Raw genomic sequence first — 19,646 nt, forward strand, 5'->3', positions numbered from 1 at the left:
CTGTACATGTTGTGTGTGAATATTTCTGCTGTTTAGTGAAAGCCTGTGACTCAGTTGCATGAAGCAACTGCAAATGAAGTTAAATTTTCTTGACTTTCTGACAGTTTGGGGCTTCACAAAGAAATGAGTTTTGGAAAGCTGGAAATGTGAGAATGTAGCTGGTGGAATATTTTTAAACCCCTTATATTTCAGAAAAACAAAGAAAACAGGGCAAAAGCGAGAAGTGCTTTTGTGGATCTAGTTTATTAATCAGCATTGTAATTAACAAGACCACATGCTGTACAGAAACCTGAAATAGAACTACTGCAGATTTACTGGACTTTAAATGCTGCTGGACTGTAGTATATGATGTCCAACTGCATGATGTTTAAAGTGTGGTTAGGTCTGTTTCAATACACAGACATACACTGCTCACTCTCAGATCCTGTAGTATGCCATAGAGCAGGGAGGTTTCCCAGAAATACAAACTCAAATATTTACAAGAAATCATCAGTCTCTTTCTTCACTAGGGATAACATAAGTTATACACATTTTTCTCTATGTATACCAAATAAAATCTTTGCCTTCAACTTTACTTTGTGTCTGCACAAACGAATCTCTTCCTTTTTATTTATCCCATTAAATTATGGTAGTAAACTGCACTGCAATCATTTAATTGATAATAATTCATTAAGGATTGGTATTAAAGCTGCAAAAGCAAAACTTGAGCAAACAAAGTCAAGGGTAAATTTTCAAGCTTTAAAAACTCCAGCTTTAGAAGCCTGAATCAAACAACCTTGAGCTAATCAACTGTTACTGACCAGAAATTATTTAGGTCTACTGCCTTTGGCTTGACCATGCTGGAAGCAGTGTAATAATGGTAGATCAGCGCTGATGGGGTTCCATGCTGGATTACAGCTTGTTCAGCAGAGCAAACTTCACTTCTCTTACAACAAAACCCAAACAGATCTATACACACTGGGGTCACAGATGTCCAATACGAAGTGGCTGCTCTCCTCCAGCCCTACACGAACTAAAAAGACCTGGCTGGATTCAAAACCACATAACTAATGTTATGTCAAGCTAGCTGTTATGCTAACATTCATAAGCCCTCCGGTCCTATTAGCATGGGCTCATTGCCATGATAATTAGCTAAATGACCTGCATCCTGCCAGCTCACAGCCCAGAGAGAGCAGGTGCTCAGTAGTCTCTGTCTAGCCAAGCAGACATGCCTAATGATTCTTTCTTCAGAATTAAGTTGCACTTTATGATACAACAGAGTTCAGGAAAACAAAGAAACCGCGTATTTTACTTCAAACAGTTCGACCTCACTTCTTTATTTTATTTTTCAATCATTGACTGCTTTCCAGTACGAAAGAAGTTCCTTCCCTTCCGCCACCACTACCTATAACTTTGATGCAGAACTCAGAAATGCAACAAGCATGTGCTGAATTTGGCGGGGGGGGGGGGTAAGGAGGAAGGTGTGGGAATAACCTAGGCTAGACTGTGTGACACATCACTTTGAAGGCAAAGGTTTTCCTTTATCGTTACACTGTATGAAACAAATCTAATCATGTAACTACCATTTTACTGTATATTGTATATAGGATTGTTTTCTCCACAAATTCACACAAGTAAGATAAAATAAGTTAAATGGCTAAAAAAAAATACACAAAAATATACAGTCTATGTACTAGATAAATTATTTATATATATGACAAGATGTGTAAAGAGTCTCTATTAACGTTATTCCTCTGGATACTGACATGCCACTCAAAGAAAATCGTTGCCTCAAATGCATGGGTTTATATATCAGACAGGTAATATATAAAAATGAGGGAACCATTTAAGTCCTGACACAACATTTACTTATAATTAATTGTTCTGTATCTTGTTTGACACAATTTTAGAATATCACAACACAATTTAATGGATATAAACACTTAACACTTCCTATAATCAGATTTATCTTTACAATTCTGCTTCTTTAAGCAAGTCTTTTTTTGCTGTTTGGTTTTGGTGTTTTGCAGGGATTTTTTTTGTTCTTTTGTTTTCAAGAGAAAGGGGTATTGGTTATTTTCTACTGTACCTTAGGCATTCCCCCTCTTTTCCTCCTCCAAAACCCTTAAATATTCAAATCTGAAGTTTGTTTTTTCCCCTGCCTATGAAAAAACACTAGTTCTGGTTCCTTCACCTTTTCCTATGAAAATCCTAACATTTCAGAAATGCTATTTTTTGCCAGAAAATTTCAGTTACAACTTTCAGTCAGAATGGAGACGTTAGAGGCCAAAAAAAAAAAAAATCAGACTTTTCCAATTCAGCAGCCAACTCTGTAAACATTTGCTGTGGCAGCCTTCTGTAATAAAACCTGAAGTCCTCTGCTACAATAGGAAGCATTAGCTGTCAGCATTATTCTGAATTTGCACGATTAATATGTTTGGTAAATCTGTGTAAACTACAGATAAGCTTTCTTTTGCATATCCCTGAAAAGGACTTCCTCGTCGTGAAGTCTCCAAAGGAAACAACAAACAGCTTTGTATATATTAGGTATGAATTAATCTGTCACATTTTTAATTGTCCTGGAATCAGAAATGAGTTGTCAGCTATTGTGTGTCAGTACCCAAAGGATTATTATTTTTTTCCAGGATTTACATGCAACTGGAAGCCAGTGTGCCACATCTTTTCTAAATGTTACTGAAAACTACATTAAAAAAAGGAAAGGAAAAAAAGTACATCATTAGATAATCTGATGTCCATTAATTAAACTCTATCAGTAGGTTAAAAGTGAAGCTTCTTTTGTTTTGCACATAAAATCTAAATGTGGTTTGAAGAGATTTACAGTGGGGACAGCAATATATAAAGCTACTTATACCTGCTGGGCACATAAGAGAAGCTCTTTTAGCATTCATTGGAAACCCTCGACAACTTGAACTTCTGTAAATTTTACAAGCAGCTAATATTACAGCATTTTTACACACAGTTTTGCTTATAAATTACAGATTTAAGTTACAATATGAAGCCTACATAGAATTCTATCCATAGGAAATATTCACACACTGTTTTTTCCCCTTCCATACAACTTCGATTGTCTCAATGTTGCAGTAAAATTAAACAAAGTTACACAATTTTTTTAAAGAAAAAATTTCTTGGTAGGTACATAGTGTAAATGGCTGAACAGCAACAAAATACGAGAAGGTAAAAGTGCTTTTTCATCTAAGAAAGGAACCTACTTTTCATCCACTGTAGATTTTACCAGCCTTTTTCTGCCAGTATTAAATACCCTCCAGTACACAGAACACAACAAAAATTCGCTCATCTTTAACAAGACTCATCTTTGAGACTTGATCAAATAATCTGACCGGGGTGTGCTTATGATTACACTTATCCAGCTTTCAGTACCCAGATTCTGTCAGTCATTCTCTAATAAACTAAGCCACAATGACAAGCGCTCCTCCATCTAATAGGTTGTGGTGAGGTAACTAATAATCTAGCTAACCTTTTACTGTATACTTACAATAGGTGAATATAGCTGGAAAAACCCGCCATATGCATCACTATAATAATCTTTTAAACACCAGTAGCTTGCAGCCACATCACATCAGCCAAAATAACTACCCCATTTTCCTACTGTTTTCAGCAGTGCCCAAATAAATTTCAACTAACGGGTACAGTAGCCAAAGCAAGCTCTGCAAGATGAAAAAAACTAGACCAAAACAAAACATAGGCTTATGGCTTGAAAAGCATAATATGTATCATAGTGTTGCTTGTATTATTGTAGAAAGGAAAATCTTGGAAATTAAAAAAGTTACTTGCAACTTTTTTTCCAGTTTTGATCTTGCTTATCCTATCATTGTCATGTTGTTTATTTCTCACAGAAAATCCTAGTTGAGAGCTTTCTATTTAATCTATTTCATTATTTCAAAGAATGAATACCTGTAGATTGACCCAAAAATATTAAAATCAAAAGCAGTTGTCATGTCTTTAAGTATATTTTCCCTTTTAGTTACATAAAAAATAAATTTTGGTGGAAAGATATACTAGCCTTCTTAAAAATTAGATTTTAGGATCTTACTCATTCTATTATGTAAGGTAATCAGATGGGAAATTGCCCACTTGATCACTATGCTAGGCAAATGGAAGATGAAATCTATGAATACGCTATAAATTATAAAAACAAAGAAAAAGCTGAATAAGCTATATTTAGACTAATATTCCCCAAACTGTACTAAGAAATTGCTTTCAACAGGGAGGAAGAACTGCTCACAGATATTTGTACTATAAGGCCCATACAAGAAAATGAACAGAATTTTGCCTTTTCCTTTTGACAGTTTCTGGGTTGTGGGTTTTCTTCCCCATTTGGTGGATTTTACCAAGAACCGTGGTAAATTTCTTTAAACTAAGTTCGAAGGATTTAGCTTTTCAATTTCAAATTTAGGATCCTATATACATAAATGCTCACAAGCCTAACAAGTTTGTATATGCGCTAAGAACAGTGTTAGGCTGTGACTATATACAGTCACACTTAAAGCCTGAAATAACAGATTTGCCAGATATGAATTTATAGCTGGTGCTCATGTATAAACGTAGTGCTGCTCCCAGACACCGGTGCCTGGTGGGATGCGGCGAAGTTTGCCAGAGGAATGACTTTGACAGGATCTTCACTGGCACAAAGTCTTTCGCAGGTGTTATAGAACTGGGGCCTGGGCCCACCCTGGCCTTTGTCAGTGTCATCCTTTGGAAGAGGCCTCCCAAGAGTGTGTCGTCCCTCGGGTCTGGCTCCTCGGCCCCAGCCTTGCTGGAAGCCAAACGATGGCAAAGAGGTGTTGGACTGCTGATACTGTGTCAACGAAGGTGGCATCCAGCAGTTGTCAGAATGGCCGAGGATGAGACACTCCTGTGTGCAGGTTTCAGAAGCTTCAGCCAGGGCTTTCTGCAGATTTATTTCAATAGCTGGGAGGATGGAAGAAGACAAGACATTATCAGAGTTTCGAAGAATGATGTGTACAGACAAGCAAGGTTAACAACGCAATTCTTGTTCTAAAATAATGGCCACAGTCTGGAAAGAGAACACCTCCAGGTGTACAACTCAAGTAAAGGTTCAGATGTTTTCAATCTATTACTGTTGTCATTTGCTATAATCAGAAAAAAAGTTAATGTTTAATGAACAAACCTTGTAACATTGTACTTACAATGACCTTTTCACTTTTAGAAATTTTGTGTAATAAAGCTAAATTACAACAATATAATACCATAATTCTGTATATTTGCATACAACTACTTGAAAAATATAATTATTACAATTAGGATTTTTTTTAATATTCTCTGAAAACTAGTGTTTTTAATTGTTTTTCTTTGCTTTAGGCAAAACAGAATTAATTTGGACACATAGCCAAAGATGGCACATTCGCTTCAAAGATGCACTCAAGAGCTTCAAGAATGAAAGACAGTGTAACAGCCATTTTAAAGAGAATTGATTTCTCCATACATTTGATACTGGAAACCTTGACAAATCAAAGGGCAATAGCAAAAGAAGCTGTAAGCTCTGTAGTTTACTAGTAATCAATCCAGACTTCAGTAGATGCAAGGTTTGTACCCTTGAAAAAGGATTATAGAAATCATAATTTCTTCAAAGGCAAAGTAAACCACTAAATCTGAAAGACATAATTTGCAATACATAAACACTCTTGATCAGTTTCATTTAAATTTCAGCTTTACAACATTCGAAAATTCAGACTAATAGAATTAAGCTTTTACAAATCATTCCATTAAACTGTTTTTACATTATATGTGTTAATTTTATATTCTCTTGCTGTGTACATAATTTCAATATATCAGGAGTGAAGAAGAGTATCTGATTAGATATTTCACTGTTAACTTCAAAAAACTTTCCAATGAATGTTACAAAGGTATTTTTAATATCTGTCTTCATGAAAGTAACACTTAAAATTGGATTCTGTCTCACCACCACTGGAGAAGGTATGCTGGTAGGAATTACTTATAGCAATACAAGTTCTGAGTAGGAATCTCTTCCCCTCTGAGCTTTATGTTTAAACACATGCTGCATTTCTATTTTAATAAATATTTTGCCTGTTGAAATCTGTGTAAATCTACAAAGCACAAATACATATTTCCATGTTACATCTCAAATGTATGAAGTTTTTCCTTCAGGCATTGAAATACATAATGCTGCTGTCCAAAATACAGAAAACCTTTTTTTCAAATCTACCACATTTAAGTAGACAACTGGTTGCTTGTTGTAACATCAATGCTATATTCTTGATTATTTCTGCTTCTTATGTTGCATGAGTATGTGCCAGTTAGAGAAATGATTGTTTATAAGCGCTATTTTGCCCTATTACTGGCATTTCAAGATGTCTTCAGTCATTTTGCCTCACTGTTTTCCAGTGTAATCCTGACAGAGATTGGCACCCTCCTGCTGAAATACTAATCCAGTTTTGATGGGCAGCAGGAGACATAAATATGGAAATAATTCAGCAATAGCAATAGTTCCTGAAAAAAAAAAAAGTTGTTACTACTGGTAGATTAGTCTAATCTTTTTGTGTCCTACTATCTGCTATCACAGACATAAATTTGAGTATATACAAGTCTTGTTAAGCGATTTAATTATCCAGGTTTGCTTCTCTTCTGATCAAGGTAATTCACTGAAATCAGACACAACCTTGCAGTGTTGAGTTATCCCCATTTTATACAGAAACTGATCTTTTTTTGTATTTATTAAAAAAAAAAACAAAACAAAACATTTGTGATACCCAGTACCTCAGTGTTTCTTTTTATCTTGAGGTTTTCTAATCACTCTTAAAATCCTATTAATTCAGTTAAAGTGAAAACCATACAATTATTTACTTGGAAATACTTATGCAATTCTAGCTCTTCACAGCAAGCAGTTACAATACTTGTATTATCTCTCAGACTTTAGTAAGAGTAAACAAAGCTAAGCATAAAAAGAAGCATTTGGCAATAAAAACTTAACGTTCAAGCTTTAGACAAGGCAATTGTAGAAACAAAAGGTCACTTATAAAACATTCTCTACACCTTTTTGACAGATCAGTAGGACAGTAATTTTGTGCCATGACTACCTGTAGACTTGGAATATGTTACCATCCTAAGAATAAGAACATTGTCAGAATGACAGTCTTGTTTATTCTGTTAATAAAATGTTTTACTTGAGTTTTAGTTTTATGAAAAAGAAACAAAAAACCCACAAACTAAAAATCCTGCACATAATCACAATTTATGAATGCAAATGATGTTGGTTTTGAGTTGGGGTTTCATTATACCACAGTCTGCCAATGCAGGATTGTTTACAAGATACACCTGCTGCAGTAGTCATAATCTTTCTTTCAACGTTGGTATTTAGTACATGTAATCTCGATTGCCAAAGCATGTTTTTCTTTGTTAATAACATTTAAAATATACAATGAATATAGTGTGAAGCAGGCAAGGTCCCCCATAACTGCATTTAAAGGAACTTAGAAAAATCTCATGAACTGATCTGCTGCAATAGCAGTACTAGCAAGGATAATTGGGATGCTAAATAGTCTGTGTTTGGTATAAAGTAAGAATAAATAAAACCAACAGTACAAAATACTGTTTTTAGCACAATGAAGTAAAAACTACTCTTAGAGCATCATTCATCTGTTTTTGAATGAACCTAGAACAAAGCGTAGGAAATTTTCTGCATGAATATTCATAAGGCATTATCTTTTTTGCCTGTTCTTCCAGGCCATGAAATGTAGCTTCTTCCTGTTAGTCTAATTTATTTTCTATTTTCCTAATGTATAGTAATTCTCCTTCTTCTTTAGCACCTGAAATCCTTCTAAACAGCTACTTGACACTGCCATTATACTGTCATCTAAACAATACTTTACTTATTAAAAATACATTTTTAACAATACCCTGTTAAAACCCAGAGAGCTTTATGTCAGCAATGTATTATACTAATGGTGCCAATTTACAATAGAATGCAGCTGATTTCCAAATATTCTATTACTGACTTTTGCATGAAGAGGTCACTGCAATTCAGCACCCTGTCTAGTTTCCCTCCACCACTTGCTGCCCACTTTAAACAAAGGATTCCCTGGTGGGCTCAGCTGTGCATCCCCACAAGACCATCTGAGGAAGAAATCAAGCTTCCCTTGATTCTCTTGATCTCTTCTCTGCCCAACCTGTAGCTGTGCCTGGGATTGCTCCGACCCAGGTGTAGGACCTTGCACTTGCCATGCTTAAACTTCATGAGGTTGGCATCAGCCCACCTCACAAGTGTGTCGAGGTCCCTCTGGATGGCATTCCTTCCCTCCAGGGTACCAACTGAACCACACAGCTTGGTGTCATTGGCAAACTTGCTGAGGGCGCGCTCAATCCCACTGTCCATGTCAGCAACAAAGATGTTGAACAAGACCGGTCCCAACACTGATCCCTGAGGGACACCACTCGTTACTGGTCTCCAGCCGGACATGGAGCCATTGACCACAACTCTTTGTGTGCGGCCATCCAGCCAGTTCTTTATCCACCGAGTGGTCCATCCATCAAATTGATGTCTCTCCAATTTAGAGACAAGGATGTCGTGTGGGACAGTGTCGAATGCTTTGCACAAGTCTAGGCAGATGACATCAACTGCTCTACCCCTGTCCATCAGTTCCGTCACCCCATCATAGAAGGCCACCAAATTGGTCAGGCAGGATTTCCCCTTAGTGAAGCCATGCTGGCTGTCACCAAGCACCTTGTTGATTTTCATGTGCCTTAGCATGCCTTCCAGGAGAATCTGCTCCAAGATTTTGCCAGACACAGAGGTGAGACTGACTGGTTCCTTTTTCTGAGTATTTTCAGAAGAAATGATGGTTGTTCACTACTTAAGTCCAGTGTCTAGTAACATCTTCTCACATAAGATATGACTTGTTTATAAATGGAAATAGAAGGGTGCATATCCCCCATGTATTACAAATAAACAATACATTCCATCAAACTCTTACCAGTCTACCTCATTTCTTACTTCACTGAGTAATAAAGCCTTAATTTTATGTATTATTTTCATACTACATAGAGACTCCTCAACCATGACATACAAGCAATATGAAACAGAATTTTTAATTCATAGAATAGATCACACTCCTGCACATGTGAGTTTACCACTTTGATTCAAACTTCAGATTGTTTTAGGAATGAAACTATTTCTTAAATTGTCTGCCTCAGAACTGAGAACAGTTTTAAAGAACGTGTCTGTCGGCTCTTATGAAATGTTTAGATCAGAACTGTCAAATATAACTAAAAGCACAATAGTTAAAAGTCTTCATTGTTCCACAGTCTTTATCATTTATAGGTCAAATCAGTTTTGAGTAAAAGTATTTGTTTTCACTTAAGAAAATGTGGAATTCCAACCTTGCAAGGTAGCTTGAAAACAATTATAAAAAAAAAACCACAACCATTTGTTGTTGGTTTTTCCCTTTTTATTTTGGTTAGACACTTTCTGAGGTTATAAAGTCTGCATAGTGTTTTACAGATAGTAAATAAAAATAGTTGTTATCATCTTTGCTTTTGGGGAATGAAAGCTGAAGGACTCTACAATCCTACTCTCCCTCTCACTCTATAAGATCTCTGGCACAATACTGCCTACTTTGGCATTTCCAGCTTAAAATTATATTACATTTTTAAAACTATTTCTCTGAAAGAATTCTCAAAGGAATACAGGCTGTTAGTATGGCCCTGTTATCAGCAGTCTCTGGATGCTGAAAAGTTAGAATCATAGAACCACAGTATCATCTAGGTTGGAAAAGACCTTTAAGATCACTGAAGCATGTACTTGGTGTATACACAATACACTTTCTTTTATATCCCTATGCCCTCCCCCTCCACCTCCAAAAGAGAGACATACTGCTAAGACAGTATCAAGAGGGATGGTACCTTTCTCAGTCTGCATAAAGTCAGCACCTGCATCACAGAGCTGCAAAAAGAATTAGGCTGGAAAGGACTTCTGAAGATGTCTGGTTCAGCCTTCTGCTCAAAGCAGGATTATCTTGGTCAAAATAGACAAGGATAGTTTTTTCAAAACTTTAGGCCAGACTGTCAGAATTGCACATATCCCTTTAAAAATAATCTGAATGCATGTGTTAAAAGGGAGATGCACATTTTTAAGAGTTGAACAATCAAGAACATGAGCATGAGCTCCTGGAGAAGTGTTAAAACATCTCCACCTTTATTCACATGCGTAATAATGATCAAAAGACATTTTTAAATGTATTCATTAGCAAAGTACTCAGATTTATTAGAAGTTCAAAAATTGTTAGACTGCACTGTACTGATGCAGGCTTAGGGGCTTATAAATTGTGCAAAGAAAGTTTCAAAAACAATTTTAAAAAATATAAGGAAACAACTAAAAATGCAGAATATAGAGTACTTGAATTTTAAAGCCATGTAGCTGAAGTCTTAATGAAAAGCCAGTATTGAATTTGACACATTTTGGATGCAAACCATCCAGTGTTACATTTAGAGCACTCTTGTTTCATAATAAAGCAAGCAACAATTAGCAAGCAATTAAGCAAATTGCCCATAATTATGCCATTGCTGAGCTATTTTTCATATTTTCACAACACAGCACATATATGAATACATGGCTTGCAGTGCCAATGCTATTCTGTCAGCATCCAGAAGTGCCTCTCATTTACTGAAGCGTTTCATATTAAACAGCTCCCATCGCACTTTCAGTGCTCTCTGCTCAGCAGGAACCCACCAGAGTGATGAAGATGACAACCTTATACTACTCATCTCAGCCAATAGTTCCTAAGGAATAGGTCGTGTCCCCCCCATTTTTTGCCCATGTGTATTTACTAAATGTGGTACTAAATCTAAGCAGGAATTCAAGCATAATACAGGGAAATTATAGTCTAGAATTACCCTGGTGAACAAAAGTGGCCACTTGGGTAACATCATTTAGTAGTCTCCACTGTATGAGTGGAACAGAAATTACATTAACAATAAAAAAGGAAGGGATAATAGTTGTTAGTATAAACGGAGTTATTTTAATAAGGTCAGGAGGAAGAAGCTTGAATGTAGAAAGCCTAAATAACTGCTGCTATAACATACTCAACTTTTTTTTGTTTAATAATAAAATGCCTTTGGGAGAAGTTTCATATGAATATTTTTTTTCCTGTATATGTCTCTATAAACTAAAAACCTAAAAGATTTACTTAAGTTCTAGCCTTGGAACCTTTTTATTCCGAGGACAAGTACGATATGTCAGTGAGAAATCAGAGGAAGATTGACCCTCCAGAGGTTCTAACTGAGGAATCAATAGGCATGCAGGAAATCACACATTTTCATGTGCTACCTTGGCTTGCCAGGTTGTACTAGACATCTTGCAAGAATAAGTTCTCTTTCCATTCCAGTAAACACAGTTTATATCCTAACAAATAGCCATGTTTTTAATTTGTATTTAATCCTAAAAACTGCCATGAGTTAGGCTTCTTATTATAAAATCCCCGTGGCATGAGGTGTGTTATTTTGCACCTGGCTTCAATTAGTCAAGCAAATGTTATCAAAGATGGCTGGAGAAATTTGGTGAGGAAGAAGACAGGGAATAGAGAAAGTATGAGGGCAAGAGACAGCATATGGTAATTCCTGCATAACTATGCTTGCGAAGTGAATCTTTCCCTCACAAATAATAAAATAAATAAATAAAGCACATTAATCTTTCATTAAGTCACCTCTTATTGTTTTTCTGACTAGAATTTCAATCTTGTATTAATCAAAACCAAGAAATGGTCTAAAAGCAATGCTCCCATAAAAAGTTCACTTTCAGTAATTGCCAGTTTCTACAGGAAGATACCTGAAAAAAAAAACAAAACCAAAACCGCCAACAAGCCACCAAACCTCCTGCAACCTCTTCTGTTCCAGCCTAATGAACACGTGACAGTGTTGTACATACATGGCACTGACCCTTATTGCTTCAACAGTCCAACTGTATTCAACTTCAACGTCCATGTTTTTTGATAATTACGGTAAAACAAATATGGCAGTTGTCAAAGGATACGTGTTTCCTGGCCTACGGAGTATATATTGAGTTATGAATGAGAATTTTAACCCTAACCTGTAAAGTATAATGACCACCCAAAATGGGTAGCCTAAAATCTAGTATACTGATTACAGTACTGGGTAGTACAACGTGCTTTATTTAATATTTAATTAACTGCTTCACATCTGTACTAAAACTTCTTAATTATTAATACATAGTTCATTATTTAACACAGAATATAAATTCAAATTCAAATCAATTAAACAAGGTGAAACTACATAATGAAAAATGGTTTCTCCTACAGCAATAACCTTCGACCTGGAAACACAGCAAGGAGTGACATTTGCATTTCTTCCCCCATACCCGAGAAGACTATGCATTTTAGGTGACATATATTAAGCTCTCTATTGATGTAAAGTTTCTGTAATAAACCAAACATCCTACAAAAATATGCTGGATGAAAAAGAACTTCAGCTGTCATTTTTCAGCACTTCTCAGAGAGAAGGTGCCTGGAAGATGAAACCTTTTCAATATGAATTTTCAGAATAACGTTGGTAAAGCAGCAAAGTTTCTTTACTGATTTGTAAAACTTTATTTCAAGCCTCTCAAGATCTGCTCTTATTTGCAGTCAGGGAAACAGGAGTCTGTAGAAAGTTGTAGATACCTGGCAATTATCACCCTGGAACGACTATAATATGTTCATCTTAAAGTGGTGGGCTTGCTGCAGCCAGCATTTAAGCACCACGCAGCTGCTCGCTCACTCCAACCCCCTCAGAAGAACTGAGAGCACTGACAATGTTTTACCCTCTCTAGAAAACGAGCTGTTCTTATCAATGCTATCTGTCACAGTGACCAGGAAAACAAGAAGATGTAGTAATGTTAGTGTATCTGCAAGCATTATTAAGGAGTCTGAAGCAGTAAGTACAACACTACTTTCACTAAATACTCCAATATAATGATGTTTCTAAAGCCTTATTTCTCACACTACTTTTATGCTTTCTTAAATATCCTTAAACATTACTTGAATTGTGAGACACAGGAGATCCGTGAAGAATAGTGTATCTCATATGAACTTCTAGAGATCATTTTTTACTAAGCATTCGAAATTTGCTCTTAAACAAGCAAGTGGAAGTCATCCCTTCACAGTAGGCAAACAGCTTTTCTGTGCCTGTAGCTTCTTTGGGAATTAACACCCCTTGCTATTTCCACCTAAAAAGTTACTTTTACTATTTGTCTACACAAAATGTTATTAGAAAGAAGTTAAAAAAAATATCACAACATACAATCAACAAGATAAAAACTGAAATAGAAACAACTGATTATATATTTTCTTATTATCATAATGCAGACTTTTTTAACTTAAAGTGATCTAGTCAAATGTGTTAAAACAGAATGGGGATCAATCAACAGAAAAATCACTTAACCAATACAAGGTAACTCTATAAACTCTGAAATACCATTCATAACTCCTTTTAGTGATCAAATCATTATTTAAATACCTCATTAGGAATGTATGTGAGGATCCATTACCACCAATTAAACAGATGTGTATTTGCTTAATTTAATTTCTTTTTTCAAGCCAGAGCCAGTTCAACATAGTATGGTCTTTCATTTAATTCAACACTGAGGAGAATATTCTGCATGCAGTTTTGCTGAGGAATTTAGGAGCGTATCAATACTATTTAAAGAGGCACTGAACATGTTAAAAAAATAAAGTGAGAAAATACATTACAGAAATATGGCCATTACTATACTTTCCCAATAAAGCAGGGAAAAACGCTATGAAAAAAATACATTGAAAGAGCTTGAGGGTTTTGTCTGTAAAGAAAGGTTGTTTGTGTGAAACTATAAAATGAGCAATCTTTAAAATGCAGCTTTATACATCAAGTCCATAGAAAAATAAATTAACTTAGTGGCAATTTCTATTGATAATTCTTGATATCTGTTCTCTCTCTTCTTGAAACCTAGCTAAAGTGATTCCTGAGTTTCATTCATACTTGCATTCAAATATCTATTAAGTTTTAAAATTAAGAAAACTTTTGCTTACAATATCTACACTGTAAGTATACAGAAGACTATAATACACTTAGTTTTTAAGCTTTAAGTTTTAAATAAGTTTGAGCATGTGTGAAGGACTAGTATTTTACTGTTTTAACTACAAATCACTAAATACCTTAAAAAGGTGAAAATTGATAAAGAGAACTAAGTATCACTGAATCTAAATAAATCCATTTGGTGTGGAAACTGCAGAAAATACATTTCTTAAGAACAGGCAGTGCACATTGAAATCAAAAAGTCAATTACCTTTTGTGGCTTTCTGGCAAGAGAGCAAAGATCTGGACTTGGAGATAGGAAAAAGGATGAGCTTCAAAAAGATAAGAAGGGAACAGAATTTCTAGGTGGAGTAAGGTCAGTAGCATTTACTCTTGATAACACACCTACATGAAAATATTAGTATACTCTCATAGTGCCCTAATAATGCATTCTAACACTTGACATTAAGCAGATCAGGCGAGTGATGCTCAGCAGAATGCAGAATACAGACAGGGTGATGAGGGGAACAAGCAGAAGTTCATTTTCAGTTGCTGTGTGTGAGGTATCTCAAACATAACTCCCTCAAGGAACAGGTGTGGGATAAAAGACAGTTCTGCTTCAGATATCTCTATTTATACCCTTATTCACTTCCACAAGAGTTTCTTGATGTATCAACATGCCAGATGGGGCTCTGTTTTCTTTTTATTGACTTTACAGTAAAAATAAACAAAAGATTGATTGAAAGTAGAAAATTAAGAAATTCTTTTAAATTAAGTAATTGAACATCTGTGGACACTTGTTCATGGTTGAGACACTTTAACAAAACATTAATTTTCAAAAGAAACCATTAAAAAAACCCAACACTAAATAAGCTAATAAACTTATTTCCCATGATAACTTGAGAAACAGACAATAAAAGATGTTTTGAAATTGTGTTTTCATCAGATATGCACAAACAGAAATTTAAAGTCAAAGGCCTGCAGAGCAGCAAAGAAAATAAACCCACAATATTCTAAAAATATTCTATGGCTTTTATGCTGTGACTACAATTGCTTTTCAAGGGAAAAATAAAAGCATTTTTCTTTATTACAATATAAACAAAGAATAATTTGGTTTTATTATGAATACCCTGACTTTATTTTGTGAATACTTCTAAATATTTTTACAATATTCACCAATGCTGATACTTAAGTAACACACTATGCTTATTTGAATGCTGATAGATATTACATTTGATTGGACCATCAACAACATTGTATCTGTTTATTTCAGTTGAATATATAAGCATAGCTTGCTAAAGTTTATTTGACAAAAGAATTCCACCAAAAATGTAGTTTTGAAGTTCAACAGTTCTGTGGCAGTGTTTATATAAATGACATTTTGGGGTACAGAAACTAATAGTTTGCATTTCCTCGTTTTATTTTCATCTAGATATTAAAAATATGAGAATCCTTAATATTTCAGCATAATGCAGAAATTATATTATTGAAAGGAAATGTCCTCATTTCTCCAAAGCTTTTCCTCAGATTTTCCATCTCACAGTAAATTTCAAGTTCAGGTTATGATTCTAAAAAACAGCACTGCTTACATTTCACAGCATCTGCAGCACAGCCTAATGCAATCCACAACCATTTCCCTTTTCTAAACTTCCTGCAGCTCCCTTAACGTTGATACAGAAGAACAAGCCTTTTAAACTTGAAAATCCAGAACTACGAGTAATTAGGATAACTACTGCAGGGCAAGAGGGCACACTTCTAAATGCCCCTAAAGTGTCTAGTAAACTGTCAGTTCTGTTCTACTTTTTAGATTACTTAATGACAACCTACAACCTTGTGGAAGGACAGACTGGAGGTGTACAGTTTTTGCATTTCATATCTCCACAGGACAAAAGGATTCCCCTCCTGCAGTTTTTGTCCTCCTCAAGAGGACACTCTCTCCCATACGGCTGCAGCTCAGTCAGGTTTTTGTCTTGGAAAACCCTCTAAACCAAAGACTCCTTGATGACTAGACAACATTCTCTAACCAATTTTTCAGAGCTGTTTTGTGTCATTACCACTTTGTCAATCTGCCACGGACTACCCTCAGTGGAACCACGCAGCTACTCATCCCCCCTTTGACAAAGACCCCAAAAAGTGTGACTGCATGGAAAAGGCTATGTTTGATTAACAACTTTGTGATTGCTGTAAAAATGAAATTTGAAAGGTAATAATTACATTTGTAATTACTTAGGTCTAAATCTCTTATGTTTCCTACTCCATTTCTGGGCAGCTGGAGCAATGACTCATTAATAATAATAAAGTCATTTAACCCTGCAGGCACATTACAAGGAGAAAGATGTCATTTGTCACCAACGCAAATAGAACAATCACTGAAGGATACAGGAAGACCACTATTTCATATTTATTGCAAATGATAAAAGGGACATTTTGCAGTCATTCTCACCATGACATCCCAATCTGCTTTTTAATTATCAGCAAACATAAGGGGACAGCATACAACATATGAGGGACTGACTACTAATAATGTATTGTCCTGCGGTGACATTTCCATAATCACTTTAAATCTACCCTATACATATGTACTAGTTAAAGCTTTCAGCTCATGAAATCATACCCCCTAGTAAGGAATGAATTATCCTTTGCAGATTGAGCACACAAAAGAAGCTCTTTCCTAGAGTTTGAGGGTCTGATAGCTTACATATGCATTGCTATTACTTTAAGTGATAAGGTTTGGCATTTGTATTTTTAGGCCAGGAACTTTACAGTTGTAGTTCTCACTAGCAAGAATTTAGCAATGGACTTCTCACCACTGAATGCTCCATCCCTGGCAGTGTTCAAGACCAGGTTGGACGAGGCCTTGGGTGATATGATTTAGTGTGAGGTGTCCCTGCCCATGGCAGGGGGATTGGAACTAGATGATCTTAAGGTCCTTTCCAACCCTAACGATTCTATGATTCTATGGTTGTTCTGTACTTTGCCACCACAACAACTCTGTATGAAGCACTCTTTATTAGATGAAACAAATACTCTTATTCACATTGAAGTAACTAACTCAGAATTTACTGAAATTTAAAGAATTACTGATATAACTGCCTTTCTATGAAACAGACTTCAGGGGAAGAGAAAAGACCATTCTTTCCTGAAATGATTTATTCAGGAGACATGAAACCTTGAGGAAAAAGTATGGAGAAAAAATTCTACTATGGTATCAGTATGAAAACAAATTAAAAGAAGTTTCATGTAAAGGAAAGTCACCATAATCTGAGTTTCAGCTCTATCAAGCTAGAACGTCAAATTCTTCTTTGCTTTGTTTTATCATTAGGCATGCAGAAAGACCAGACAACAAATTTAATATGAAATTATAAACTGTTATTCTGCAGGGTAGAAAAGAGGTAAGCAAACCTCTTAATTCTGTTTATATTTTCCCCAGATACTACAATAAACTACATAAAAACATGCTTTAAAAAAAAGTTAAATAAGTAGTGTTAAGAAATAAGACATATCAGGAAAGAGTAAAATGCACAGAGTAAAATGCATATTTTCACTCTTAAGATAGTGACAACACAGAAAAGCTTATATATGAAGTGAAATGTTTTGTCAAATTGAAAAACGGAAATAATATGAACACTACAATTTTCACATCAATTTGAGGTAAAATGTTTTGAATTACAGTCATTTTAATCTTGTTTTATAAAGAAAATTACTTCAAATGGGTGATAATTTAAAACAGCATAATCCAAACTTCATTGTGCTCCAGTCAGGCATAGAAGTGTGGCTCTGAGTGATTTGGAGCAATCTTTGCACATTAGCTCAGAGCCTTATTCAGAATAGACATTTGAAAGAAGAAAAAGAATACCTGACTAGAGTTTCCATCATTTATGTCTGAGTTCAAAACTGCTTACTGTGATGGCTATGACTTCCTCATTTGGCATTTATAGACACTGCTAGCGTCTTCAGAAATTTTGGCACCATTCTGATAAGGCAACAGGTTCATATTTAGTACCTCTTTAAATGTTCAGTTGTGACCCTTTTCTCCACTGAAGTTCTGCTATTTGATTGGAAGCTTCTCGTATCACTTAACATAAACCTTTTCCAACTATTGAGACGATTTTGGCATCAAGGAGTTTTGCTGACATGAAAAAGATACATATATTACAAACCTTTCCCTCTACCTTTGCTGAAAGAAAATACATTCTCTCTCAGAAAATACTCTATTTAGTTAATCCTCCGTGTCCCTTGAACAACCTCTAACAAAGACTTTCACATTTCCTTCAGTACTCTTTTCTCTTCTCCCAAGACATTTTCAATTAAAATATAAGAATATTCTTATTTAGCTAGTAGCATTAGAAAACTTATAGTTTCCTTCTATAAACCAGATTATTCTCTCAGCACTTGGATAACTGACAAGTGATGAGAATAATTTAGGTCAGATAAACATTTGACACAACTCTTTAAAGAACAGGATTTCTCATAGTACACATAATTTTTAAAAGACAGTGTTAGGGAACAGTCACAGATGTTCATGAAGTATCCAATTGTTCAGAAAATTCAGTTTCCTTACTTCAAAGATAGATGCGTTTTAAAATATGAATAAAAAATGGGTTGATCTTTAACGTATACTCCTGTAAACTTAATTATCTAAACATCATCTTCTTATAACTGCACTATATGTGTCTATATTAAGGATTCTGAAGAGAGATATATTTGTAAGGCTTCAAATTTCAGAGAGTAGGCGTTAAGTTTTGACTCAATCCTATTTGAATAACAAGATGTCCTGGCATAAAATGATTTGTGGTTTTATACATTTAACAGACCAGAATTGTCTCTGCAAAAAAGTAACATTTGCTCCTGTTTGATAAGCTTTGGCATGAGCACGCCAAGGCTAATAAAAACCTAAAATACATTACTAAATGAGGTTAAATACTAGTGCTCAGATTTGTCAAGGAACTTAACACTTTCTGTAGTATGTGAGCCTCAGTCAGCCATTTCTCTATTGAATATGACAGAGGATCTCTTAGGAACAGATTTAAGAAACACTTAGTTCTTCTAAAGTTGCTGAAGCTTAGCATCCAGCTCTTTTGAAAGTCTGTTTCAAACTAGTTTGGAAATCCTGGACATAGCAGGCACACTTTAAAGTTAAGCATATCAGATAAAAACACAACATTTCTTGATAGGAATGGAAGTTCATATACTACCCTCGTCTCTAGTTTACAAGAGCAAATCCACAAAAGCCCATAACTTATGTTTATTTTTTCATAAGCTCTACAGAAAGGATATTTTATATCTGTGGTAGGTGCTGTTCTGGCAGATATATATAGAAAGCTCTTGCCATGTTTGGCACACAGTCTTCTTTTTAAGAAGCTACAAACCTGAGTTTCTGAAGCTGATGGAGTACATTTGACAACTTTCTTTTCTACAGCTGATGTAGATTGCAGGAGGAGTGCATACTCAGTCTGTATTTCAAAAGGTTGCTTTCAAATCTTTCTAGGGTTTTTAATGGACCATAGGATATAAAAGAATCTAAATGAAAAACTACCAGTCAGTTGCTGGCTAAGTGTTCATCAGCCTGTTACTGAACCTATTTAATCTATTTATGCCTTAATTCCTCC

General features: G+C 35.3%; 1 protein-coding gene across 5 annotated transcripts in view; it reads right to left on the bottom strand.

The window, feature by feature from the left end:
- Nucleotides 1-224: 224 nt before the first annotated feature.
- PCDH11X (protocadherin 11 X-linked) overlaps nt 225-19,646 on the bottom strand; it is a 491,669-nt gene continuing 472,247 nt past the window's right edge. For 4 of the 5 annotated variants that reach the window (XM_062627447.1, XM_062627444.1, XM_062627446.1 and 1 more), the window contains one exon: nt 225-4,929. In XM_062627447.1, the coding sequence (XP_062483431.1) occupies nt 4,538-4,929 (392 nt within the window). In that variant the 3' untranslated portion in view covers nt 225-4,537. The remainder of the gene's footprint in view (nt 4,930-19,646) is intronic. The other variant, XM_062627450.1, reaches the window with a different exon arrangement.

The sequence above is a fragment of the Pezoporus occidentalis genome, unplaced genomic scaffold, assembly GCF_034315485.1.
Source record: "Pezoporus occidentalis ecotype Australia unplaced genomic scaffold, CSIRO_AGI_Poc_V1 ctg30, whole genome shotgun sequence".
Lineage (NCBI taxonomy): Eukaryota > Metazoa > Chordata > Aves > Psittaciformes > Psittacidae > Pezoporus > Pezoporus occidentalis.